Source organism: Pyrgilauda ruficollis, unplaced genomic scaffold, assembly GCF_017590135.1.
Source record: "Pyrgilauda ruficollis isolate IOZ18807 unplaced genomic scaffold, ASM1759013v1 scaffold222, whole genome shotgun sequence".
NCBI lineage: Eukaryota > Metazoa > Chordata > Aves > Passeriformes > Passeridae > Pyrgilauda > Pyrgilauda ruficollis.
In genome coordinates, this window is record NW_024521651.1 from 524,317 (window position 1) to 550,610 (window position 26,294).

At 55.2% G+C, this 26,294-nt stretch overlaps 3 protein-coding genes across 4 annotated transcripts; 1 reads left to right on the plus strand and 2 right to left on the minus strand.

Annotated features, from left to right (window-relative positions):
* Positions 1-891: 891 nt before the first annotated feature.
* SLAMF1 (signaling lymphocytic activation molecule family member 1) lies at positions 892-6,953 on the minus strand. The gene is made up of 8 exons (XM_041468627.1): positions 6,915-6,953; positions 6,352-6,583; positions 4,819-5,139; positions 4,117-4,398; positions 2,804-2,923; positions 2,128-2,237; positions 1,431-1,577; positions 892-1,337 (listed from the first exon to the last, which is right to left on the minus strand). The coding sequence occupies exons 2-8, from the start codon at positions 6,401-6,403 to the stop codon at positions 1,293-1,295; spliced, it is 1,077 nt and encodes a 358-aa protein (XP_041324561.1). The 5' UTR covers positions 6,404-6,583; positions 6,915-6,953; the 3' UTR covers positions 892-1,292.
* A 1,458-nt stretch (positions 6,954-8,411) lies between these two features.
* On the minus strand, positions 8,412-11,717 carry CD48 (CD48 molecule). Its single transcript, XM_041468639.1, is given in 4 exon segments — positions 8,412-8,824; positions 10,800-10,847; positions 10,850-11,119; positions 11,508-11,717. Coding segments are annotated over 4 exon segments (795 nt in total). The 5' UTR covers positions 11,572-11,717.
* Positions 11,718-13,934: 2,217 nt separating this feature from the next.
* On the plus strand, positions 13,935-20,741 carry LOC121354207 (T-lymphocyte surface antigen Ly-9-like). 2 transcript variants are annotated; one of them, XM_041468641.1, is made up of 8 exons: positions 13,935-14,120; positions 16,106-16,402; positions 16,477-16,746; positions 17,104-17,214; positions 17,407-17,451; positions 18,298-18,347; positions 18,691-18,813; positions 18,944-20,741. In XM_041468641.1, exons 1-8 carry the CDS (start codon positions 14,066-14,068, stop codon positions 18,995-18,997), a joined length of 1,005 nt encoding a protein of 334 aa, XP_041324575.1. In that variant the 5' UTR covers positions 13,935-14,065; the 3' UTR covers positions 18,998-20,741. The 2 variants fall into 2 exon arrangements, with proteins under 2 accessions (XP_041324575.1, XP_041324576.1); XM_041468642.1 differs by having other exon boundaries at positions 18,730-18,813.
* Positions 20,742-26,294: the final 5,553 nt, after the last annotated feature.

Below are 26,294 nucleotides of genomic sequence, written 5' to 3' on the forward strand. Positions count from 1 at the left end.
TTTTTGCAAATGTTAAAATGGATTCTGTGTGCGTGAGCTTAAAGCAACTTTGTTGTAAAGACGTAGTTTTTATTTCTGTTGCTGATTAAGCTTAGACCTAACGGTGAAATAGCTGATGTAAGTGTGCTGGTGTTAAAACGCCTGCTGGGATGGGAAAGCAGCCCCTGCACACAGGATGAGCACAGCTGTGCACATCTGCCAGCCATCAGTGCCCGCCGTGCCAAGGCAGCGAGGGCCAGGGCCCAGAAACTGGAGGGGACAAGAATGGACTGAAAGCACGGCCAGGAAAATGCACGCTCTGGGAAGGGGAACCCGAGGAGGGGCCACGTAAAATAGTTCCTGGGGTATGCGGAATAGGAATGGATATGCATAAGGGTCTATGAATATGCAACAGGCTGGTGGAATTAAAAGGTGTTTAAGGGGTATCCCCGAGATAACAGTGTGCTCTAGGCTGAGTGCCATAACCACCTTTGCTCCATGGTCCTTGTCTCCTATTGTCCTTTATTAAACTTCAGTTTTCACAGCAATGTTTTCCACGGGACACCCGAACAACAAACCGCAACGAAACCCGCGCCACCACCACCAGGTGCCGGGCAGGGACCGGGGATTGCCGCGGGGCCATGGCTGTGGTTTGTGACACCTGGCTGCCCCCGAGCCCTGCCCGGGCCGGGTCCGGTCCGCCGGGTCCCGGGAGCATCCCCGGGCCGGGTCCGCCGGGCCCCGGGAGCAGCCCCGGGCCGGGTCCGCCGGGCCCCGGGAGCAGCCCCGGGCCGGGTCCGCCGGGCCCCGGGAGCAGCCCCGGGCCGGGTCCGCCGGGCCCCGGGAGCAGCCCCGGGCCGGGTCCGCCGGGCCCCGGGAGCAGCCCCGGGCCGGGTCCGCCGGGCCCCGGGAGCAGCCCCGGGCCGGGTCCGCCGGGCCCCGGGAGCAGCCCCGGGCCGAGCCGGCTCGGACAAGATTCTGCCACCGCTGGGATTCCCCCACAACCAGCGGGCAGGGGAGAGGAGAGGCCATCGGGCAGGGGCTGCGGCCAGGTGAACATCTGCCCCGGTGAGGTATCGCTTCTTTCAGTGCTCGCATCCTCCCTCGAGTGAGAGGAAAGAATAAAATGCAGGCGACGCAGAGGAGCAGCATGGGGGGGCTCCTTGCCCGTGTCCTCGTTGGAGCATCCGACACCGGACACGCCGAGAGCTCCCCCCGGTTCTTCTGGGGCTGCTCAGGGATCCCCAAAGGATCCCCCGGGATCAGCGGCCATTCCAGCCGGGAGCGGATCCCGGGGAGGATCCCGGGGAGGCTCAGGCCACGGGAAGGGTCACGCTGGCATAAACCGTGGTGGGCTCCTGGGGGGGACAAAAATGGGGGCACAGAGGGGTCAGCGAGGTGGCCGGGCCGGGGGTGCCCCACGGGCCGGGAATGGGGACAGTCCCCCTTACCTGGGACAGCGGGGGGCGTCCCCGCGGGGTTGGGGACCCGGCTGGGGACCGGGGGGCTCCGTCGGGGGCCGGGGGTGGCCCGGTGGCCGCGGTGTAGATGGTGGTGCAGGACAGGGCGGTGGCGCTGGGGACGGTCCCTTTGGGCTTCTGAGGGAGGGGACAAAGAGTGGGCAGCGACCCGAGGGTCCCCACGGGGCCACCCTGGCCCTGCCGCCACCTTTTCCCGCCGGGGTTGTGCCCAGCGGGGCTCGGAAAAGGGGGAGAATCCCGGAGTTTGTCCCCAAAGCCACCGTGGGACACTGGGGGCTCGGCAAGTGGTGTCACCCGGCTTTATTCCCGAGATTCCCAAATTCCGGGTGAGTGGTGCGGCAGGAATGGGTGACCCCCCCAATGACACCCTCTCCTTTTTCCCCCTTTTCCCTATGTTTCCCTTCCCCCCCTTTCTTCCCATTTTCCTCTTTTTCTCCCTTAATCTCCTTTCTGCCCTTTCTTGCCCTTTTCATCTCTTCCTCCTCTTCCTCCCCTTTTCCCCTTTTTTTTCTGTTTTTGTTTCCCTTTTGCCCCCCACTTAATCTCCCCCTTTTTTCCCCCTTATCCCCCTTTTTCCCCCTTCCCCCCCTTTTCCCCATTTTCCCCTTTTCCCCCCTTATCCCCATTTTCCCCTTTTCCCCCGTTTTTCCCCATTTTTCCCCCTCACCTGCACCCGCTGCACCTGGGCGTAGATGGTGGCGCTGGCTGGGGTGACCTGGGAGGGGTCCGGGGTGACCTGGGAGGGGTCCGGGGTGATCTGGGAGGGGTCTGGGTCACCTGTGAGGTGGGGAGGGGTCGCACAATCCCGGGATCAGCCAGGTTGGAAGAGAATTCCAAGGTCTCCGAGTCCAACCGGTGTCCAGTCCCTTCTTGGTCATCCCGAGGAATCTCCAGGAATTCCTTGGACACCTCCAGGGGTGGCCACTCCAAACCTCCCTGAGCCCCTTCCAAGCCCTTTCCCTTTTCCAGGAGGAATTTCCCCAAATTTCCCACCCTGGCACAGCTCAAGGCCGTTCCTTCTTGTCCTGCCCCATTCCCTGGGATCAGATCCCAAATCCCCCGTGGCAGATCCCAGACTCCCCCTGGATCCCCCTTTTCTCCAGGATCACCCCCCAGCCCCCTCAGGAATTCTCCTTTCAGGATTTTCTCTCCCAGAATTCATCCCTGATCCCTCAGGCTGGGCTGGGGGAGGATCCCAGCGATCCCAATCCCAGTTCCTCCCCTCAGGACCCCGGTGACCACATGGGGACCGGCCACAGCCTGGACCCGCTGGCCTTGGAATTCCTTTCCCAACCTCCGGGATTTTAGGGGACCCCACCCACCCCAGGACCCCCCAAACTCACGTTTGGCCGAGCAGGTGGCCCTGGAGGTGACAATGGCCATGATGACAATGATGATGATGATGACGATGACACCGAGCACCACCAGTGGCACCAGGAGCTCTGTCCTCACCCTGGGGACACCTGGGACACGAGGGGACACACAGGGGAGGTGGCCCCGGGTCACTCAGAGCCTTTTGTCACCTCTGTCACCTGATTTTGGGGCTGATTTTTGTCACCTGTCCCCTGGTTTTGGGGCTGATTTCCATCACTTTGTCCCCTGAGTTTGGGGGGGATTTTTGTCACCACTGTACCTAATTTTGGGTCTGAATTTTGTCATTTCATCACCAGATTCGGAGGCTGAATTTGTCACCTCTGTCACCTGATTTGGGGTTGATTTGCTGCAGAACAGGAAGCAAAGGGCAGGAAATGCCTCTGAGCTCTCTTTATTTGCCTTATTTGAGCTAAAAACCCACTGGGGGCTGGATGTGGGGTGGGAAAATACCCCAAAATCTCCCTGGTGGCTTTGAGGGGGCTTGAGGGACAGAAATATCTTGAATGTTCATGGAAATATCTCAAATATTCATAAAAATCTCTTGTCTAAAGGGGAATATCTCTAATCCATAGAAATATCTCAAATTCCCCCACCAATATCTCAAATTTCTGCCCAAATCCACCAAGTTCCCATCGCCGTGCTGACAGCACGGGGGCATCTCCAGAGCTTCCTTCCCACCCCACAACCCTGGGATTCTGAGCTTCTGGGATTCTGAGATTCTGGGATTCCAAAATTCTGTGATTCTGGGGTTCTGGGGTTCCAGGTTTCTGGGGTTCCAGGATCCCGGGGTTCTGAGATTATGGGATCACAGGATTCTGGGATTATGGGATTCTGGGGTTCCAGGATTCTTGGGTTCTGGCATCCTGTGATTCCAGGATTCTGGGATTCTAGGATTCCTGGGTTCTGGAATTCCAGGGTTCTGGGGTTCTAGGATTCTGTGATTCCAGGATTCCGTGATTCCAGGATTCTGGGGTTCCAGGATTCTGGGATTCTGGGGTTCCGGGGTCCCAGGATTCTGGGATTCCACAATTCTGGGGTTCCAAGATTCTGGGGTTCTGGGATCCCCGGATTCTGGGGTTCCAGGATTCCGGGATTCCAGGATTCCGGGATCCCAGGATTCCGGGATCCCAGGATTCTGGGGTTCCGGGATTCTGGGGTTCCGGGATCCCGGGATTCTGGCATTCTGGGGTTCCGGGATTCTGGGGTTCCAGGGTTCTGGGATTCTGGGGTTCCAGAATTCCTGGACTCTGGAATTCCAGGATTGCGGGACGCCAGGACCTACCCCTCTGCTCGGAGCCGCAGTGGGCCGCGTCGAAGGCGGCGTGGCGGCTGCTGACGGGGTTGCGGGCGGTGCAGACGCAGCCGAAGGCCGCGCTCCGCAGGGGGAACGAGAGGCGCAGGACGCTGCCGTTCCCGGAGCAGATCCCCCCGGTGCCGTTGTCCCGGCCGTCCCAGCTGTAGGAAACATTGTCCCCCCGCTCCGAGGAGCAGTTCAGCGCCAGCGAGCAGCTCCCGTTGGAGGATTCCCGATGGAGGATCCGGATGCTGGGGTCGGCCACCGGCTCTGGGGAGAGACGGGAATTCCGGGATTTGGAATGGGGGTGTTTTCCACCTGCCACATCCCAGACCTGCTCCCAAAAGGCTGAGAACGCCCAGAAAAAAAATCCAGGAAACGCCCAGCAACATCCAGGAAAACAGCAGGAAATTCCAGGAAAAGGCTGAGAATATCCAACAAAAAGCTGGGGAATTCCAGCAAAAGCTGGGATTGGCCTCCAGCTCTGGAAAAAGGAGAAATGGAAATTCCAGGATTTTTTGGACATCAGAGTGGGCATTTCCCACCCCCTTGACCACCATACACCTCCCAGACCTGCTCCCAAAATGCCAGAATCATGCAGGAAAAGGCCTGGAACATCCAGAATAGGCCTGGAACATCCAGGAAGAAGCCGGGATCACCATCCCGGCGATTCCCAGAGGATTTTTTTACCAAACACTTCCAGCTGGATCTGCCAGACCTCCTCCTCCGACCCTTTGTTGACGCTGTACTCGTAGAGCCTCTGGTCATCCCGGCTGGTGTTGAGGATTTCCAAGGAAAAGTTCTGCTCGCGGAAGCGCATCCGCTCTGGCTGGAATTCCGAGTGATTCCTGCCGGAAATCTTCACCAAGAATTTCTTCGTCAGGGGCTCCTTTATGATTTTTTTCCAGGAGGCTTCCCCGAATTGCTCGGTGCGCTCCTGCAGCTCGCGGGGGATCCGCAGGAGCGTCGCCTCTCCCAAAATTCCCAGCACCGTTTCCTTGGCTCCGATCCCTGGGAAGAGGGGAGGGAGAAGGGTTGAAGCTCATGGGATTGTCCTCATCCCAATCCTGGAGGAATCCTCAGGGATCGGGTCAGGCATGGAGCTGGATCCAGCCTGGTGAGCCACAGGATCCCAAATCCATGGGAGAAACCTCCAGGCCCAAGGGAGAGACCCCAAATCCAAAGGGAAGACCCCAAATCCAAAGGAGAGACCCCAAATCCAAAGGAGTCTCTTTCCCAACTTCAAACATCCTGGAATTTTGGGAATTGCAGCCACCTGGGAGCAGGCTCAGGAACAAATCCCACATTTTCCATCTGGTTGAGGTGGTCCCAGGTTGGTTTTTTTGGAAAAAAACCTGAGGGGTGTCATCTCCCACACCCCAGGGTTCCCGTGGGAGGATTTTTCCCCCCAAACCCTTTTTGTTGTTTTTTATTCCAAGCCAATGATTCAGAATTTCCTCGATTTGGATTTTTCTCGACTCACATTTTCCCTCATTTCTGGGCAAACAAATTTTGATTTTGTACAAAATTGTGGGAGGAGGAGGAGGAGGAGCCAAATCTGGAGCTGCCAAAAGCAGAGAAGGGTCCCCATTGTGCCACCCCCACTTTTCCCAAAGTTTTTTTTCCATGGGTTTCGGCCCAGAAAGGAAAGGGAAAAGGAAAGGAATAAAAGGGAAGAAAAAGGAAGAAAAAGGGAAAATGAAAAAGTGAAATGGCCTCCTACTGGTGGAACCTGGAATTTTGGCTGAAAGCCTGGAGGGAATTTGGCTCTGCAGACTCCCCAAAACCAGGGATTGGCCCCATTTTCATGGAAGTTGTCCCATGGCAAAGGGTTTGAAGCCAACAATCCTCAAGGTCCTTCCAGCCCAAACCATTCCATGATTTTATTCCATGGGAATCTCCCAGCCCAGGGATCTGAGCCAATCCTCTGGGAATCTTCCTCTGGAACATCCCAACTCCCTCTGGCACTGAATCAATCCCTCAGGGCTCTCACAACCCCGCTGAAATTCGCCCAAATCCTTCACTTTTCCAGCTGAATTTTTTCCATCACGTTTTAATCCCCTACTCCCTCTGGGAGAGTTTTAGGGACACTCCTCACATCCCACCCGGAGCACCTCCACCCCAAAGCCCTAAACCCCTTCAGATCCACCAAAAAAAAAAAACCCCAAAATCCAGGAAAAACCACCCAAAACCCCCCAAAATTGGGGAGGAAACCCTACATACCCCAAAGAGCTCCGAGGGTGAGGAGCAGCTGGAGCCAAGCCCCGGAGCCCATCCCGGGATCACGGAGCCTCCGCGGCTCCAGGGTTCAGAGCAGGTGCTGACAGGAAGATCTTCACCCCCGGGCTTCTCATTTCCTGTTTTTTGGGGGCTGAATGAGTCGAACCTTTGCCTTTTATCTCCTTCGGTCGGAAATTATTCAAAGCGCGGGGTTGTGCTCCGTGCCCCAAAAACGCTGCGGAGAAGAGCAGAAAATGGGTTTGGTTTTTCCGCCAGAATTCCCTCATCCCGCTGAGGGTCCTCAAACTGCTCTGAAAAAAGAGGGAAAATCCAGTTTTGAAGGAATTTCACGGATTTTTCCAGCTCTGGAGAGGTGGAAGCTTCAGAGCGATCCCGCTAAGGGACGTGGGCATGTCCTCGGAGCATCCCAAAATTTGTTTCATCCCCCAGGGGTGGGACCACCCAGAAAGGTGAGAAAACCCCAAATTTCCCAGGAAGATCCCAGCTTGGAGCTCCATGGGATCCACAGCGAGGAGGAGAAGGACGGGAGGTCACCAAAAACTCACCTGGGAGAAGCCAAATCCTCGTTCTGGGCAGATTTGGGTGGATTTGGGATCAGCTGGGGATGGCGATGGTCCTTCCTGGTGGAATGGATGGGAAAGGCCAGAAAAATCCAGTCATGGATCTGCAGCTGGAAAATCTTGACTGGTTTTGGTGGAGGACCTTTGAAATCCGAGGGTTTTTGTTTTTTTCTCCAAATTTTGCTGGTTTTCCCAATTTTCAGGGTGTGGATGGAGCAGGAATTCCAGGATCCCTGAGGTTGGAGAAGAGCTCCAGGATCCAACAATCCAAGATGTCACCGACTCCCACCTTGTTGTTCCTTGGACACCTCCAGGGATGAAAATTCCAGGATTTTAACCCAAATCTAATCCTGGGATTGGATCAAATCCCTCTGCTTTCCAGGGAGGACCAGCTCAGAGTTTTCCACGAGGTTTTGCTGCCGGGCAATGATTATTGAATGACAAAAAAACCCAAAACCACCCAAAAAACCCCACCCGGAACATCCTGGGGAAAAGGCTTTGGAAGGGGCTCAGGGAGGTTTGGGGTGTCCATCCCTGGGGGTGTCCCAGGAACCCCTGGAGATCCCCCTGGATGACCCCACGGGGTCAGCCCCAGGGAGGTTTGGGGTGTCCATAAAATTCCAGGATTTTAACCCAAATCTAATCCTGGGATTGGATCAAATCCCTCTGCTTTCCAGGGAGGACCAGCTCAGAGTTTTCCACGAGGTTTTGCTGCCGGGCAATGATTATTGAATGACAAAAAAACCCAAAACCACCCAAAAAACCCCACCCGGAACATCCTGTAAGGCTCCTCCTTCCTTGCTCAGAAAGCACCTGATAGGTAAAAACCCAAAGCCATCATTTCCCAAAAATCAGACTTTTACAGAAAAAATACACATGGGGAAGCGCAGGATGAATAAATCCAGGAAAAACAGCGGTGGTTCCTCCTGGAAACTTCTGGAATGGGAGCTTGGAAGGAGTTTGGGGTGGCAAAGTCGTTGGTTTTGGGGTGTTTGGGTGCATTTTGGGATTTTGGGGGGTATTTTTTCTCTTTTGGGGTGTTTTTAGAGGCACAAATCCCACCTGGAATTCCCATGGCCAGGCTGGATTTCTCCATGGATTTCTCCACCAGTTTAACCCCCAGGTCCCAAAAGGAAAATTTTCAACCTGGAAATGGTCCAGAAAAGCCAAAAAATCCCCCCAAAAAAGCAATTTTCCCCACCTGGGCTTGGCTGGCATCGAGCAGGAAAAATCAATGAAGTGAAATCATCCAGAGGAAAACTCCTTTTGGGAAGCACTTTTGGGAACAAGGAACATAAAATGGCTGGAAAAACCTCTTTTAAGTGGAAATAATGATCCTAAATTTATTCTTTTCCCCATCCTGGAGTTTTCTGTCTGGAAGCTCCCCCGAGATTAATTAATTATTATTTATTGTTATTAATTAATTATTAATTATTAATTTCCCAGGAACCCCTGGAGATCTCCCTGGATGACCAGGCAGGGTCAGCCCCACATTGGACCGATGACCTCAGAGCTCCTTCCCAACCCAAACAACTCTGTGGGATCGCTCTGAGAGTCCCCAGATGCCCCCCAAACCCCTGTGGGGACACCCCAAAGCCCAGGCCAGCCCTCCCTGGTGCTGTGTCCGGCCGTGGCCGTACCTGTCCAGCTGCAGGGGGGCCGGAAGGTCAGCGAGGCATTGCTGGAGGACACGGGGTTGCTGACCCTGCACACGTAGGTGTCCACCGTGGGGCTGAAGGAGACCTCTAGGACCGGGCCCTCCTTCATCAGGGCCTTCGGGGGTGGGATCCACTCGTAGGTGACCCCTTGGAGGCCCACGGAGCAGCTCAGGGTGGCGTTGCACTGCTGGGGGTCACCGTTGGTGGTGGCGGTCACGCGGGGCTTCGGGACCAGGTCTGCAGGAGAGGCCGGGCTGGCACCGAGTCCCCCTGGAGCTCTGGGACAGTGCCAGGATGGCACCGAGTCCCCCTGGAGCTCTGGGACAGTGCCAGGATGGCACCGAGTCCCCCTGGAGCTCTGGGACAGTGCCAGGATGGCACCGAGTCCCCCTGGAGCTCTGGGACAGTGCCAGGATGGCACAATGTCCCCCTGGAGCTCTGGGACAGTGCCAGGATGGCACCGAGTCCCCCTGGAGCTCTGGGACAGTGCCAGGATGGCACAATGTCCCCCTGGAGCTCTGGGACAGGGGTTTTTTTTAATATCCTGGATTTTATAAGTGGAATAAAAGCTCAAAATCTCCACATGGGAATGGACCAAGACCCCAAAAAATTATTTCCAAGGGGGGAAAATCGCTGGAAAAATCAATTTTGGTGTTAAAATCATCATCCAAGAATCAGGAATTATCCCGAGCCACTCCTCAGACGGGGCTGGAATTATTCAGAATTTTCCAAGGAGGTCTCTGTTGACCCTTGGATGATTCCAAGGAATCTTTGGGAATATTTGCTTAAAGTGGAATTTTTTGGGATTTATGGAGGTGAAATCCCCGATTTTCTTCTTTTTTGGGCTGTGTTGGCGGGGCTGGAAGCATCCCAAACTTTTCCAGGGTTTTTTTTAGAGGCTGAGGGATCATCTCCATCATTCCCGAGATTTCTTCCCACCCCTCTGGATCCGTGTCCCACCCTCCGGAGCCAGATCCTCCTCTGGGGGACAAAGGAAGGGATTTTGTCCCCAAAAACGGAGCTGGGGGGAAACATCTCCGAGCTTCTTCCATCATCCCCCAATCCCTGAGCCATGGGATGTCCCAGCCCACAGAAAAATCCAGAAAATCCTAAAAATGTGGTGTTCAGGATGGAATTTAATGTGCAAAGTGACATGTGGGAAATCCAAAACCGACCCCAAACCCTCCCTCGCAGGGAGCACCAAAGGCCATCCCAACAAATGAGGATCCCCCAAAATTCCAGGGAACCCCGGGGAGGGCTCAGATCGGGGCTCCCCGCAGGTTTTGGGGTGAGGGGCGGGGAGGATTTCCAGATTAACCACAAACTGCACGATCCCGGGGATTCCGCTCCCTCGCGCGGCCGCGTTTTTCCGCGCCCGGAGGATTCCGGGATCTTTGCCCAGGCGTTGGTCCCTTGGTGGTGGAAGGTGAGGAGGTGACCGGAGGCGTCACCCGCGGGGTCCTCAAGCCACGGCGAGCAGGAGCAAGAGGAGGACGAGGTGTCCCAGGGCCACCAGGGCGCTGGGCGCGGCACGGGTGACGGACGAGGACTCATCTGGAGGCAGAGCCAGGAGATGGACCCCAAAGCCACGGGAGGAGGGAAAAGGGATCCCCCAGCCCTGGGATCCACCTTGGGACTGGGATCTGCTCCCAGGGATCATTTTGGGAGGTGCAGGGACCCCCCTGACTGATTTTTGGGGTTCAGGGACCCCCCAGTACCCCATGGAGTCATTTTTGGGGTTCAGGGATCTCCAGAGTCCCTCTGGGCTCAGTTTTGGGGTTCAGGGATCCTCCAGCACCACAGTGGAGTCAATTTTGGGGTGGAATCCAAAATCAGGACAGAGGAACGGCCTTGAGCTGTGCCAGGGGAGGCTCAGGGTGGGAAATTTGGGGAAATTCCTCCTGGAAATGGGGAAAAGGCTTTGGAAGGGGCTTCCCCATGAGATCCTTGGACCAACCAGGGTGTCACAATGTCCCTGTGGGGCACTGGGACAACCCCCAGGATGTCACGAGGTCCCCATGAGGTTCTTGGACAACCCCCAGGACATCACTACGTCCCCAACCCCCCCCCGTGGGGCTCTGGGACAATCTCTCGAGGACATCACAACGTCCCCCACCCCCCCGTGGGGCTCTGGGACAATCTCTCGAGGACATCACAACGTCCCCCACCCCCCCCGTGGGGCTGTGGGACAATTCCCTGTCCCCAAACTCACCGTAGACCTGCAGCTGGACCTTCTGGATGCTCTGCCTGCCCGTGTCTCCTCCAGGTACAGGTGGTACTCGCCGCTGTCCCCGAGGCCCAGGGGGCTCATTTTGAGGGTGCTGTTGTCCAGGAGCTCCAGGCGGCCCCGAAAGTGGCTCGGGGGGTACGTGGGCTCCTCCCCCCGTTTCCTGCTGGCGATTCTCAGCTGGTTTTCCCAGCACCAGTGGATTTGGGAGTATTTTAAGGGATTTTGGGGGCTGCGGGGGTTCAGAAAGGCCACCCTGCCCACGGCTCCGGTCACCTCCAAGGGTGGGGGTTCTTCTGCCCAGGCTGCCAAAAAAATTGGGGATGGGGGAGTTGGGCGGCTCGTCCTTCCCCAGGTCTCATCCCACCTGGAATTCCAGACACGTTCAAAACGCCTGGAATTGTCACTCAAATGTTAAAAATAAAATTGAAACAACTCGGCCCTTTCTGGAGCCCTTGGCGTGAAGAGGGGCAGGACCAGCATTTTGAATTTTCCTGCCCCAAATCCCTCCGGGGTGAATTTTTCCCTCACTTCCATTTTTTTGGGACTCCACGGGGGGCAGTCTGTCCCCTCCGGCTCCGGTGGGGAGGCACCCAGTGGTGGCACCTTGTGGGGACAGGGCGGGTTCACCCCAAGGTCCCCAGCTGTCCCCGAAGCCGCGTCCCCACCCCAGCCCCTCATCCAACCCCGTACCTGGCGCGGTGAAGAGGAGGAAGAGGAGGAAGAGGAGGAGGTTCGGCGCCAGCCCCAGTGCCATCTTCTGTCACCAGCATCACCTCCACGGGTGGGACACGGCCAAACCCAGGGTGGGACCCCCCCGTGGGACCCCCCTCACGGGGCAGCTGCTCCCCAAGGACCCCCGAGGCCGGAGCCCCCCCTGACCCCCAAACCCAAGGCTTGAAGGGGAACGGGGAGACCACGTGATGGAGGTTCCTGTTCCTCTTCCGGGCCCAAAACCGCATTTTGGGGTGTGACAGAATGTCACAGGGGTGTCACAGGCAGCCCCTGAGCCAGGCAGGGGCACAGCGCCCCACGGATCCCCAAATCCCCACCGGGGTGACCCCAAATCCCTCAAATCCTCAATAGAAACCACCTGGGGCCTCCAAAATCCATCAAATCCTCAAGAAAACCCATCTGGGACTCCCCAAATCCCTCAAATGCCCTCCAAAACCCACCCAGACTCCCCAAAACCCCTCAAATCCCCTAAAATCTACCCAGACTCCCCAAAATGCCTCAAATCTCCCCAAATGCATCCAGGACCCCCACCACTGACCCCATGGCCAGTGGGACACTGACCCCAATGGTCACATCTCCCCCTCCTGTGGGTGACCAGAGCGACCCCAGGGATCTGCCAGGGGGGATTTGGGATCTGCCAGGGGGGGGTTGGGATCTGCCAGGGGGGATTTTGGATCAGATTTGGGATCTGATCCCGGGGAATGGGACAGGACAAGAGGGAACGGCCTCGAGCTGTGCCAGGGCTGGAAATCTGGGATGATTTTTCCATGGGAAAAGGGTTGGGAAGCACCAGAAGGGGCTCAGGGAGGGTTGGATCCCCACCCCTGGAGGTGTCCGGGGAATCCCTGGATGACCACACTGGATGACCACTGGATGACCACTGGCTGGCCAGGCCGGGCTCGATCCCAGCTCGCTCCCGGAATTCTCCCCCAGCCCCAAACAATCCCGGGGGGATTTTCTGGGGTCGCCGCTCCAGACGCCGCCGAGGAGGGGCTGGCATTCCAGCCCGGATTCCCCCCCGCCCGGCCACACTCGGCGCCTTTGTCGCGGCTCCCTGGGGCCACCGCTGTCCCCTCGCTGGGGACAAACGGCCGCCGGCGTCTTCCCACGGGCGGGGGGCGGCGAACAAAGGGACCCCGCGACCCCCGCTGGGCCCTGACCCACTTGGGGCCGGCCCGGGGCTGTCCCCGTCCCGCTCCGGTGTCGCCTGGCTGCGGTGACAGCGCCGCGTCCGCCCCCGGGACTGCCAAAACCGAGGGAGGAGAAATGGGAACGGCGATTGGCGGGCTGCAAATTAACCCCGATATGCAAATGAGGGTCATTAGAATAAATTACAGCGCCGGCGGTGGCGTTTCTGCTTGTCCTTTGGGATGAGGAGGGGCTGGAGCTGCTCCAGGGGGGATTTCGGGATGGATTTTAGGGAAAACTCTGGATTTTGGGGTGGCTTGGGTGATCCTGGAGGGTCTTTTTTGTTCGGGATTTTCCATGATTCCCCCGCGGGGACCCCTCGGGGCTGTCACCCCCCGGCCACCCGTGTGGCAGAGGGGACAAGGACGTGTCGGGGGTGGGCGCTCTCAGCCCCCAAAGCTCGGAGGGAATTAATTTTAATTGCCCCGGGAGGGCGCGGGTGTTGGGGGGTTTTGCTTTCCCTTTGCAGCGAGCGCCGGGGACACTTGGGGACCTCGCGGTGGCTCCGCTGTCCCCAGCTCGGGCACCCCAGCAGCAGGACTGGGAGCTTTGGGGAGGAATATCCAACCCAAAATGCACTTTACAAGCTTAAAATCCCCATCCAACCCCAAAAATCCTCCTCCTTCCCACCCCAAAATCCTTCTTGTTCCAACCCCCAAATCTCCTGTCCAGCCCCAAAATGTTGTCCTTAAGGTCCCTTCCACCCAAAACCAGTCTGGTCCAGCAGCTACCAGTTCCTCACTGGGGCAGAGGAACCAGGGTTTTTATTTTTAAGATTTTTAATCCATTCTTTAAGAACATTTTTAGAACATTTTAAGATAATTTTTTAATCTGCTCCAGCTCACTTCCCCCTCACCCCAAAATTTCACCACGACCATCTGCATGTGACCTTCCCAGAATAATCCCGATTGGGGAAGTGCTGCTTTCCCAAAAATTGTCATTGTCCCATGTCCGGGCGTGGCTTTTGGGGGGCACAGAAGGGACAGGAGCATCTCCTTTTTGGCCAGAGCTGAGGGAACCGGGGCTGGCCCCACGGAGCACCTGAGCCACTTGTCCCACACGGCCACGGTGACACTCTTGGCCCAGGTGACACTCTTGGTCCACCATCATCTTTCCATGGAAACTGGGTGCTTTTAATGGAACACCTCAAATTTTCATTTTCAGTGTGAACTGCCCCCCCTTGATGCGTCGTTTTCGTCACAAACCACATCGGAAGCCCTGCCCTCCATGCAGGCACTGAAAAGCCACGCAGGCGCTCTTCTCCTCCCTCTTCATGGCTAGAATTTTTGTGTGCTGGTGCCCCAAATCCTCTCCGTTTCCGGACACCCATGGACGTGTTTTGGATCCCTCTTCTCGCCATCCTCACGCTCCTCCACCCAACCAGTGAGTGCCAGGTGCTCCTTGTCCCCTGGGAAGGAGATCTTGGGGTGTTTTTTGGGGTTTTTAGGGTCGAGGGCTGGGTGGCAGCACCAGAGCAGCTCCACGAGGTGGATTTGTGCCCAATGTTGGGATCCAGGGATGCCATGGAGATCCTGCTGCCATGGAAACCTGCTGCTAGAGAGCTGTCCATCCCTGCTGTCCATCCCTGCTGTCCATCCCTGCTGTCCATCCCTGCTGTCCATCTCTGGTGTCCATCCCTGCTGTCCATCCCTGGTGTCCATCTCTGGTGTCCATCCCTGGTGTCCATACCTGGTGTCCATCCTGGTGTCCATCTCTGGCCCAGCCTCTGGCCAGCTGCTGCCCAGGAGCTCCTGGCAGAGGTTATTCCATGGATTCGCCATCCCTGGAGTGACCAAGGCTAGGATGGACCCACCGGGGATGCTGGAAGGTTCCGGGAGGTGGAATGAGACAATTTTAAGTTCCCTCCCAACCCAAAACTCTCCAGAATTCCATGATTCTGCTCCGAGGAGCAGATGCAGGTCTGGCCAGGGGCTCCCTGTCCTGCTGGGCCCCTGAGCTGGGACTTTGGTGCTCAGAGCGAACCTTCCCGACCTTTCCAAGCCATCTCCAACTTTCTCCCTTCCATTTTCACCTCCAGGCTCTGTCCTCGCACCCCTTTGCACGTGCCAGGCGCGCCTTGTCCCTTGGCAAGGAGCCTGTGGGGGGTTTGGGGTGGTTTTGGGGACCCCCAAGAGGGTGGGGATGTGTGGAATCAGCTCCGCAGGATTGGGCAAGCTCCCAGAGATGGGGCAACCAGGGGGAAAGATGCCCTGGCCTCTCCCCTGGCCGTGGGAACCCTCTGGAAAAGAGAGACCAGGTGCATATGTTCTCCAGACATCCTGCTCTGCCTTCAGCTCCTGCTCCTCTCCATGTTGGTTTTTGGAGGTTTCATCCTGAGGTGTTTTCTGGCTGAAAAGAGGGAAATTGGGCAAGGTTCGGCCCCAGCCCTTCCCCGCAGCCTCTGAGGGGGTTTATCATGTGAACCATCCCGTGGCTGCGTTGTTCAGCAACTTTCCTGCGAGTTTATCTTCCCCTGCAGCTTTTTCCTTCCTGATGCTCCACTGTCCGTGCCACAGAGGCTGAGTGAGACAGAAATTCCGAGCCCAACCTCGGGGCAGAGCCGGGATCAGTTCCCTGTTAGGAAAACTGGGAAGAAAAACTCCATTCCCAGTCTAGACCGGGTGGCACAGTTTTATGGAAATGGGAAGTTGTGAAAATAGCTAAAAGAACTCTTTCCTCCTTGAATTGGTGACCCAAGGTCTTGGTATGGCCCCTGGAGGGAAGGGATGGATCCAGAGGGATCCTGGACCTTGTCCTGGGCTGCATCCAGAGGAGAGTGGGAGGGTTCTCATTTCTGGAATGGTGAGATCCCACCTGGAATGGTGAGATCCCGCCAGGTCTGGTGCCCCCAACATGAGAAGGTCATGGAGCTGTTGGAGCGAGTCCGCAGTTTCCAAGGGGCCCTTCCCTGAGGCCACAGGGAGCGCTCAGCCTGGAGCAGCCGTGCTGGAGCTGCCCCGTCCACCCTGGCCGTGTCCAAGGTCAGGCTATTTCCAACTCCTCCTTCCCCTTTCCCTTTCAGTTCCCCTCCGGGCTCCGTCCTTGGCACGAGGCTGTGCACGAGGCTGCGGGGGCTCAGCCTGGGGGTGGCCTCGTGCTGTTCCTTCACCCAGGGTCCCTTCCATGAGCCCCCCATGAGCCTTCAAACACCCCCAGCCGGATGGGCTTCAGTGTCTGGGTTCTGCAACTTCATCCCACCCTGATCCCACCTTGATCCCACCCTGATCCCATCTTCATCCCACCTTTTCATCCCATCTTCAGCCTCTCTTCATCCCACCTCCAGCCCAAACTCAGCACTCCACCCCAGCTTCATCTCAGCTTTTCATCCCACCTTCATCCCAAGTTCTCTCTCCACTTTCTCTCCCCAGCGAGCACCAGCGACCCAACGGAGGTGATCGGGGTCCTGGGTGGGTCCGTGACCTTCCACACCCACAACACAGGCGGAAAGCCAGCACTCTGGTTTTTTGGGACTGAAGCCATAATGACTGTGGTATTTGAAGACCCTCCTCGACGACCAGTATTTCACAAAGATGAATTCAAAACCCGTTTTGCTGTCTCTGAGAACGGCCGAGCGCTCAGCATCTCCCAGCTGCGGATGGAGGATGCCGGGACCTACTCTGTAACCATTGATGGAAAAAAATCCACCTTCACCCTCCAGGTGTTCAGTAGGTGCCTTTAGTGCTGTTTTGGGGGGTTTTTTACCCTAAAAGAGAGGTTTGTGACACCCCTGTGCCCCCAGGGGAGCTGGCAGAGCCCACGGTGACGTGCGAGGCCCAGAACTGCTCGGACGGGAGCTGCAGCTTCTCCCTGCGCTGCTCCGTGCCTGGCGCCGGCCTCGGGAACGTCTCCTACAGCTGGAGGGTGCGGGATCGGCCGCAGGACGGGGGCTCCGTGGTGCTGTGGGTGAACGAATCATCCCGGGAGGAGCCGGAGCCGCTGACGTGCACGGCACGGAACCCCGTCAGCAGCAGGAATGTCACTGTCACCACCCCTGGGGTGCTCTGCTCTGGTGAGAGCTGGGGACAGGTGGGGAAAGGTGGGATGGGCTGGTCCTGATCCCCTGGGAAACACGGGAATGTTGGGGTTGGGATGGGCTGATCCTGATTCCCTGAGAAACACGGGAAGGTTGATGTTGGGATGGGCTGATCCTGATTCCCTGAGAAACATGGGAATGTTGGGGTTGGCAAGGGCTGATCCCGATTCCCTGGGAGCCGTGGGAACATTGGGATTTGGGGATGGGATGGGATGGGATGGGATGGGATGGGATGGGATGGGAATGTTGAAGTTGGGATGGGATGGGAACGTTGGGGTTGGGATTGGCTGATCCCACTCCCCTGGGATCTTCTGCATCTTCTCCCTTTTCCAGGAGCCCTCTCCAGCAGCCAGGTCGGGGTCAGGGGCGGGGTCGTCATCGTAGTCGGGATTTTAGTCGCGGCGTTTTTATCACTTTGCCTCGTGTTCTTGGGGAAATCCAAAGGTGAGCATGGAAAACAATCCCTGGAACCCTTCGAAGCAGGAGGTGGGACCTGGGATGGGGGATGGAGCCATGATGGGCCAGATTTGGGGTGGATTTGGGGCAGATTTGGGGTTCATTTGGGGTGGATTTGGGGTTGATTTGGGGCTGATTTGGGGTGGATTTGGAGTTCTGATTCTGTCACATCTCCCTCAGGCTGGAGGAAATTCCATCTCTCCAATTCCAAGCCTGCGGACACAGGTGAGATTTTGGGGCAGTTCTCTGCCCTTTTTCCTGGTGGGAATAGCCAGGGAATTGCATTTAGGACCAGGGGAATCATCCCCAGTGCTGTGGTTTGGGATCGGAGCTGAAGGACCCCGACCCCTCTGTCCTGATGGGGAGTGGGAGGGGCTGATCCCAGGGGATAATCCCAAATCCCATTTTCCCTCCATTTTTGCTGGAAAACTTAATCTCAGACCACCAACAGGGAGCTGGGGGCGCAGCCATGGGATAATGAAAAAAAAGAGGGAATTTGGGGAAAAATAAAAGCTGGTAAGAGACATTTGGGGGAAAAAGTCAGGAATTCCACTCGGTGACTCAGGGTGAGTCCAGCCTAGAATTCCAGAATCCCCAAAGTTGGAAAATCTCTCCAGGACCACCGAGTCCAAGCTGTGCTCGATCCCTACTTGGACACCCAGACCAACGTCCAGGAATTCCAATGGGAAATTTAGACCCAAAAATGGGATTTTAAGGGATTTAAATCCCCCTTTCCCTTCTCTGTTCAATGAGCAATGGGGGGATCACATGAAGGAGAAACAAATGGATTTTGTCCTCCAAAAAGCAGCCAGGAATTTGGGATTTAAACCAAAAAAAGGGTGGATTTTCCCTGTCCTTGGTGCTGGAAGTTCATCCCAACCCCACAGCGCCAGGGAGGGTGGGATGAGGAGCAATCCCCACCTCCAGCAGCTCTGAGGGGCTTTGGGCTCGAGGTTTTACCCAAGCCTGAGCTCCTGAGGTTGCGATTCCCTCATTCCCCAGCCAGGAGCACCCAGGGGCATTCCCTGCCTCCCAAATCCCCAAATTCACGCTTTTTTCCCCCAATTGCAGCGGCCACTGACTACACGACCGTGTACGCCGAGGTGGGCCCTTCCCAGCAGGTGAGTCCAGGATCCGCGTCCTCTCCGGGGTTGGGGACACCCTGGGGACAGCTGGACAATCCCTGGCTCCTTTTGAGAATTCCAAACAAGATGAGCCACAGCTGGAGGTGGCCCAAGGGCACCTGAACTTGCCCAAAACTCTGTGCCCAGCCTCAAAAACTCAGTTTTGGAGGGATCAGAGAGAAACGGGATTTTGGGGTTGGGAGGGAGCTTAAAATCATCCCATTCCATGGGCAGGGACACTTCCCGCTGTCCCAGGATGCTCCAGCCTGGACTCGGGATGGGGCAACACCTCCAGAGGCGGATCTTTGTGGGATCTCTGGATTTGGGATCTTTTTTCCAGCACCGAGCCATAAAACATTTAAAAATCGTCTTGCCCCAGGGCGTCCCTAACGGAATGAAAGCCAAACCCACGGACGGGGGATCCGCCACAACCATTTATTCCCTGGTCAAGCGTCCGGAGCAGGTGAGCTGGGAGACCCCGGGCCGGGACGGGCACAGAGGGTCCAGAGCCTTAAACCAAACCCTGGATCTCTCCAAGGCTGGGGTCAGCCCCCACGACCCCAAGCCAAGCTTGTGTCCCTCTGTCCTTGCAGGCGGATGATGGCACGGCAGAAAATGCCGCTGTGACCGGCCTGGAGCTGGTCTAGAAGGACCTAGAACCTGTCTAGAAGGACCTAGAACCGGTTTAAAGGATAATAAACTGGTTTAAAGGACCTGGTTTAAGAACATGAAACTGGTTTAAAATATCTGGAAGTGATTTAAAGGTCTGAAGCTATTTTAATGAGTCTGGACCTGGTTTACAAGAAACCAAAACTGATTTAGAAGAAGCTGGAACTGGTTTAGAAGAAACCAGAACTGATTTAGAAGAAGATGGAACTGGTTTTAAAGGACCTGGAAACTGGTTTAGAAGCATCTGAAACTGTTTTAGAAGGATCTGGAACTGGTTTAAAGGCTCTCCACTCCCCAGCCAGATGGATGGACCCCACAAGGCGACTCTGGAATAGCTCCAGCATTCCCAATCCTGCTCCAGACCTGGATCTCACGGATCTCCCCCTCCTGGAATCTCCCTTCCCCCCCTCATCTCTGCTGCCTCAGTTTCCCTCTCTTTGGGATTTCAGGGAGGATTTTTGGGAACTTTCTCCATGTTTTTGGTGGCTCCGTGGGATTCAGGCTCCTTTTCCCACCATCTCCCACCAGAATTCTGGACAAAACTCTGCCAAAGCTGCGGGGACTCCCAGACAGGCTGGAGGAGACTCTTAAAAGGGTTTTTCCACGGAATCGCGGAATTACTGGAGTTGGAAAAGACCTCCAGGACCACCAATTCCAACCTGGGACCAATCCTGGTCACCCAGACCAACATCCAATGCATTCCTTGGACACATCCAGGGATGGGGGCTCCAAACCAGCCCCTTTTTGGGTGAAAACCACATTTTTTAGAAGGAATTAGCTCAGGGAACATTTGGAAACTATTTTTTTGCAAATCATTATTTTTTTTTTTTGTAAATTACTTATTTGTAAATTATTTTCCCCCCCTCTTCTGCTGCATTTTGAGCCTTGCAAAAACTTTGGTTTCTTGCAGGGCTGAAAACAACCAAAAATAACGCCAGGAAGTTGAAACGGAACAACAAGAAGCGATGTTGCCGTGTCAAAGCTCGTGTGGTTTCAGCACCTGTTCCCTTTCCCAACCTCAGAAATTTCTAAATCTTACAGCGCTCCCCTCCCCCAAAAACCCTCAGCCCCACCAATCCCTGCAGGGCCAGGGTTCGGGATTTGGGATCCGGGATTTGGGATCCGGGATTTGGGGTGGATCTGAGGGAAAACGGGACACGGAGAGCGACTTGGGTGTGTTTGCATGTGGGGTTTGGATTCTGGGTGAGGGATTTGGGCTGCTGGAGCTGGGAGGATTCCCAGCAGGAATCTGGGGACCCCAGCAGGAATTTGGGAATCCCAGCAGGAATTTGAGAATCCCAGCAGGAATCCCAGAAGAAATCTCAGCAGAAATTTGGGGACCCCAGCAGGAATTTGGGAATCTCAGCAGGAATTCAGGGATCCCAGCAGGAATCTGGGGATCTCAGCAGCAATCTCCAGGAGCAGAATGAATTCCTTTGGAACGTGCACCGTGCTGGGGGACAAGGACCCGAGCAGGGGGCATGGGACAAATTTCCCCCTTCCTCTGCTCCCCAAATCCACCTGGAAATGGCAGAAATCGCCCCAAAACCAAGAACTGGCCTGGATTTTCCAATGCCTCCGGAATTCTGGGAATTCTCTTCCCTCCCGTGCCTCTTCCCGCTGCTCTTTGTCTGTGCCTTGGTGAATTATTCACGGGTGGCACCGTGAGCTGCCTTTGAAGTCTCTGCAATAAGAATTCCAGACACATCCAGCACCGTTCCTGCCTGCACTTTATTTTTGGAAATAAAACAATTTTTTGTAATAAATCCGGAGTAATTTGTGTTTTTCCTGTGTCCCCCCCATGTTTTTGAATATTTGGAATATTGTTTTGAGTTAAAAGCAACTCCGGTTTTATAGGGGTGGGATTTGTCCCTGGATATCTGATCCTTGGCTTGGATTGGGATTTAAACAACTCCAGGGATTGTCCTGAAGGGATTTTGGGAACTCCTGGAGCTTCCCCCACTCCTTGCCCACACCTCCAACCCTTTCCCTGCCCCTTCCCATGGAGAAATGATCCGTGGGGTGGAGAAATGATCCATGGGTTGGAAAAATAATTCCATGGGATGGAGAAATCAATCCAATGGAGTGGAGACACAAATCCATGGGATTTCTCCGTGGAATGGAGAAACGATTCTGTGGGATGGAAAAACAATTCCATGGGGTGGAGAGACGATCCATGGGGTGGAGAAAGCACCTCAGGGGATGGTTTTTGCCCGTTCCTCCCCCGATTTCACCACCTTTGTCACCAACCGCGGCTTCCTGCCCGGGAAAGGGGAAGGAAGGCGGCTCCGAGGGCCGGGGTGGGGCTGGGGCGCGGCAGGATGGGCCCGAGGGGCTTTGGGGGGCTCTGCCTCGCCCTGCTCTGCTCTGGGGCCGGTGAGTGGGGCCGGGGGGACTCGGGGTGTGGGGCTGGAGCGAGGGTGAGGAGGACGAGGAAGAGGAAGGGGCTGAAGGCAGCGGGTGCAGCTCAGGGAGGTCCCTGTAGGGCTTTTCCTGGGGGTTAAGCTCAGGTTTGGGTTGAGCCCGGCTTTGTTGGGCATGGTTTGTGTTCCCAGGAGGGTTTTGGGGTCTTCTGAGATGTCCCAGCTCCCCAAATCCATCCCAGCCCACCCTGGCGGAGCATCAGGAGGGGCATTGGGACCGTTTTGGGTTGGTTTTGTAGGTTTTAATCTCGGCAGGGCCACAAATGGAACTTGGATGATGCTGGTGGGTCCTTCCACCTCACATCCCCCAATTCCATGCCCAAATCAGGATATTTTGGGATATTTTGTAATTCCCTGCTGGGGGCACAATGCCAAAACCTCCTGGGTTTCAGAACAGCCTCAGCTTAGCCCCAGCCCCCATTTTCCATTGTGAAAACCTGACAAATTTGGGGTTTTTGTTGTTGGGGGCGAGGTGTGAACCTCACAGGATGTGGGGCCGCTGCTCTGCTCGAGCTCAGCCCCCTCAGAGAGTTCTGGGACCTCCTGAGCTGGAAAAACCCACCCAGATCATCCAACCCAACCCCGGCACAACCCAAAAATCCCAAAATCCCGCCCGGTCTCTGGGCGTGTTTTCCAAACCCTCCTGGAGGTTTTGGGGTCGGAGTCATTCCCTGGGGAGCTGTCCCAGAGCCCCAAAACCCTCTGGGGGCAGAATTTCCTGGGTCTCCATCCCAAATCTCACCTGGAACATCTCTGGCTGCTCCTGGGATCCCGTCCCCGCTCCCTCGGAATTCCCGGGATTTCCCTCCCTCTCCTCTTTCCCAGAATTTCCTTTTGGGGCCCCTCCTGACCTCTCACCCTCTGGCGATGTCCCCAAACTCTGTCCCACGTCCCCTGAGGGGACACTGGGGTGGATATTCCCATTCCCAACCCCTGAATTTGGGGGAGAACGGACAAATCCCAAATCCCACAAATTCCCAGCTCTCGGCTTCCAGGAAGAGCAGTGGGGGAACGGGAACGGGAACGTCACCGAGGAGATCCCAGAGGGGACACGGGACCCCCTGGAGCCACCAGGACACCCCAGCACGGCCACCGGGGATGGGGACACGGTGACAGCGGTGACAACGGGGACGCAGTGGCCGAGGGTCACCACGAGCACTGGGGACCTCGCGGTGACACCGGCGGGGAACCAAACCCGTGAGTTCCACGGGAAAGGGAGGGAGGTGGCACTGTCCCCAGGGATCTGTCACCACAATGGGGAGGTGGCACTGTCTCCAGGGATCTGTCACCACAATGGGGAGGTGGCATTGTCCCCCGGGATTTGTCACCATTGTGGGGGCGTGGCATTGTCCTCAGGGATTTGTCACCATCATGGGGAGGTGACACCAGCCCTGGGGGACCTGTCACCCTCTTGAGGGAGGTGCCACCCCCCTCGGGACTTGTCACCTGCCTGGAGGACATGCCACCACTCTGGGGGATGTGTCACAACTCTAGCGGATGTGTCACCACTCTGGGGGGATGTGTCACCACTCTGGGGGACGTGCCACCAACCTGAGGGACCTGTCACCTTCTTGGGGGACCTGCCACCACCCTGGAATATCCCAAACTGTCCCCCTGGTCCCCTCTGTCCCCACAGGAGCCTCCTCGGGTGTCCCAGCCCGGTACTGGTCCCCCGTCATCTTCGTGGTGCTGGCCCTGCTCGTGCTCTTTGTCACCTACCAGAGGACCAAGGACAAAGGTCAGACCCCGACCCCAGCCCCCCAAAACCCCAAAAGATCCAGGGGCCACAACCCCAAAATAATCAGAAATGCCCCCAAAAGCTCCAGAAGTCACAGCCCCAAAACCTCCGAAGGTGCCCCAAAACTTCCAAAAGTGCCCCAAAATGTCTCTTTTTGGGGTGCAGCAGCATCAGGGGGATCCTGATCCCAAAAACCCTCCAGTGGTCGCAGCTCGGGGCTGGGGGGTTCCCCTTTGCTCAGATCTGGCTCCAAAATTCCCCAAATTCATCCCAAATGTCCCATCTGACCTCAAGTTTTTCTCTTTTGGGTTTGGTTTGCCTTTTTTTGGGGTCACCCCTGCCCCTTTCCTTCTCCAATTCACACAATTTTTGGGGGTTTTGAGGTTTTTTTTCCTGCTCCAAACCCAAACTGCGGCTCAGCTGGTTTTGGGGTTTCCCAAAGGGGATTTGGGGTGGAAAATCCAGGTTTTGGGTCTGTTCTGATCACAGGGATCCGGGACCTGGCCACGAGTGGCAGCGACTCCTCAGGTGAGGCCTGGGGGGTCGGGGAAACTGGTTTTACTGGTTTCACTGGGATGTTTTGTTTTATTGGGGTATTTTATTTTAATGGGGTATTTTTAAATTGGGGTGTTTGATTTTACTGGGATATTTTGATTTTACTGGGATATTTTCTTTTATATTTTATTTTATTGGGATATTTTGTTGTATGGGGGTGTTTTTTTAACTGGGTGTTTAATTTTATTGGGATGTTTTGATTTTTTTTTCTGGGATATTCAATTTTATTGGGATATTTTATTTTTTTCTGGGATATTCGATTTTATTGGGATATTTTGTTATGCCATCCCTGCAAGTTCCCAATTCCAGTTTGGGATGGTGGGAATGCCCCTTCCCGTGGGATTGGGATGATCCTAAAGCTCCTCCCATCCCAAACCATTTGAGAATTCCCAAATCCTGGTAATTCCCAGATCTCTTCCCTTGCAGATTTGGGAGCTCTGGTCCAGCCCCATGTCCATGATCCCATGCCAAAAATCCCGGAGCACACCGAGACCACCTTGGACCAGCCAGACCCTCCCCAGCCCCTGGTATTGCTGGGAAAAGGGGGAAATTCCTGGGGAAAAGGGAATTCCTGGGAAAAAAGGGACAATTCCTGGGGAAAGGGACAAATCATGGGAAAAAGGGGAATTCCTGGGATAAAGGGACAATTCTCGGGGAAAAGGGACAATTCCTGGAATAAAGGGACAATTACTGGGATAAAGGGACAATTCCTGGGAAAAAGGGACAATTCCTGGGGAAAAGGGACAATTCCCAGGGAAAAGGGACAATTCCTGGGGAAAAGGGACAATTCCAGCCTCTCCCAATTCCCGATTTTCTCCTCCCCAGCCGGACTCGTCCCCCGGAGGCTCCTGAGGGTCCCAGGGTGGCCCCAGTGGCTCCCAAGCCCCCTCAGGGACACGAGGCCACCCCGAGGTCCCTCTGGTGTCCCCTGCACGAGGAACAGCACAAAAAGCGGGATTTCATCCCAAAAATCCTCGGAATTTCTCTGCTGGGACACGCAGCTCCCTCTGATGTTTTGGGGAGGTTCTGGGGGATTTGGGGGTGGGATGAGCACAGGAGTTGGGCATTGACCCCAAACCCTCAGCCCCAAAAATTCCAAATTTTTGGTCCCATAGATCCCAAAATTTTGGCCCTGTAGATCCATAGACTTTAGTGGCAAACATCCCAAATCTCTGGTCTCATAAATCCCAAATCCTTGGCCCCACAGACCCCAAACTCTTGGCCCCACAGCCCCTGAGACGAAATAAATTAAAAAAAAAAAACATAGATCCCAAAATTTTGGCCCTGTAGATCCATAGACTTTAGTGGCAAACATCCCAAATCTCTGGTCTCATAAATCCCAAATCCTTGGCCCCACAGACCCCAAACTCTTGGCCCCACAGCCCCTGAGACGAAATAAATTAAAAAAAAAAAAAGTCAAAACAGATTTATTTTATTAAAAAAAAAAAAAAATTGTACAATTTTAGTTCTTCTATGAAAAAAAAAAAAACAAAAAAACAAAAAACCCAAAAAACAACCAAACACCAACGGAAAAAAATTCCTACCACTGCCGGAATGCTCCGATCCACTGCAAAAATCCGGGAAAATCCAAGCTTTTTTTATATATTAAAAACCATTAATTTGACATTTTACAACTTTCTACACGCATGCACAAAAATCTCGGCTCTGCGGGAAAACAAAATCCAAACCCAACCCCAAAAACGGAACCAAAGAAAGGGAATTTTGACCTCCCAAAATTCCCAAATGGAATTATGAATTCCCCACCCCTCCCAGGAAGATCCATCTGCTTTTTTTTTTTTTTTTTTTTTTTTTTTTTTTTTTTTTTGATTATTGGGATATTTTATTTTTTTCTGGGATATTCGATTTTATTGGGATATTTTGTTATGCCATCCCTGCAAGTTCCCAATTCCAGTTTGGGATGGTGGGAATGCCCCTTCCCGTGGGATTGGGATGATCCTAAAGCTCCTCCCATCCCAAACCATTTGAGAATTCCCAAATCCTGGTAATTCCCAGATCTCTTCCCTTGCAGATTTGGGAGCTCTGGTCCAGCCCCATGTCCATGATCCCATGCCAAAAATCCCGGAGCACACCGAGACCACCTTGGACCAGCCAGACCCTCCCCAGCCCCTGGTATTGCTGGGAAAAGGGGGAAATTCCTGGGGAAAAGGGAATTCCTGGGAAAAAAGGGACAATTCCTGGGGAAAGGGACAAATCATGGGAAAAAGGGGAATTCCTGGGATAAAGGGACAATTCTCGGGGAAAAGGGACAATTCCTGGAATAAAGGGACAATTACTGGGATAAAGGGACAATTCCTGGGAAAAAGGGACAATTCCTGGGGAAAAGGGACAATTCCTGGGGAAAAGGGACAATTCCTGGGGAAAAGGGACAATTCCTGGGGAAAAGGGACAATTCCTGGGGAAAAGGGACAATTCCTGGGGAAAAGGGACAATTCCTGGGGAAAAGGGACAATTCCTGGGGAAAAGGGACAATTCCAGCCTCTCCCAATTCCCGATTTTCTCCTCCCCAGCCGGACTCGTCCCCCGGAGGCTCCTGAGGGT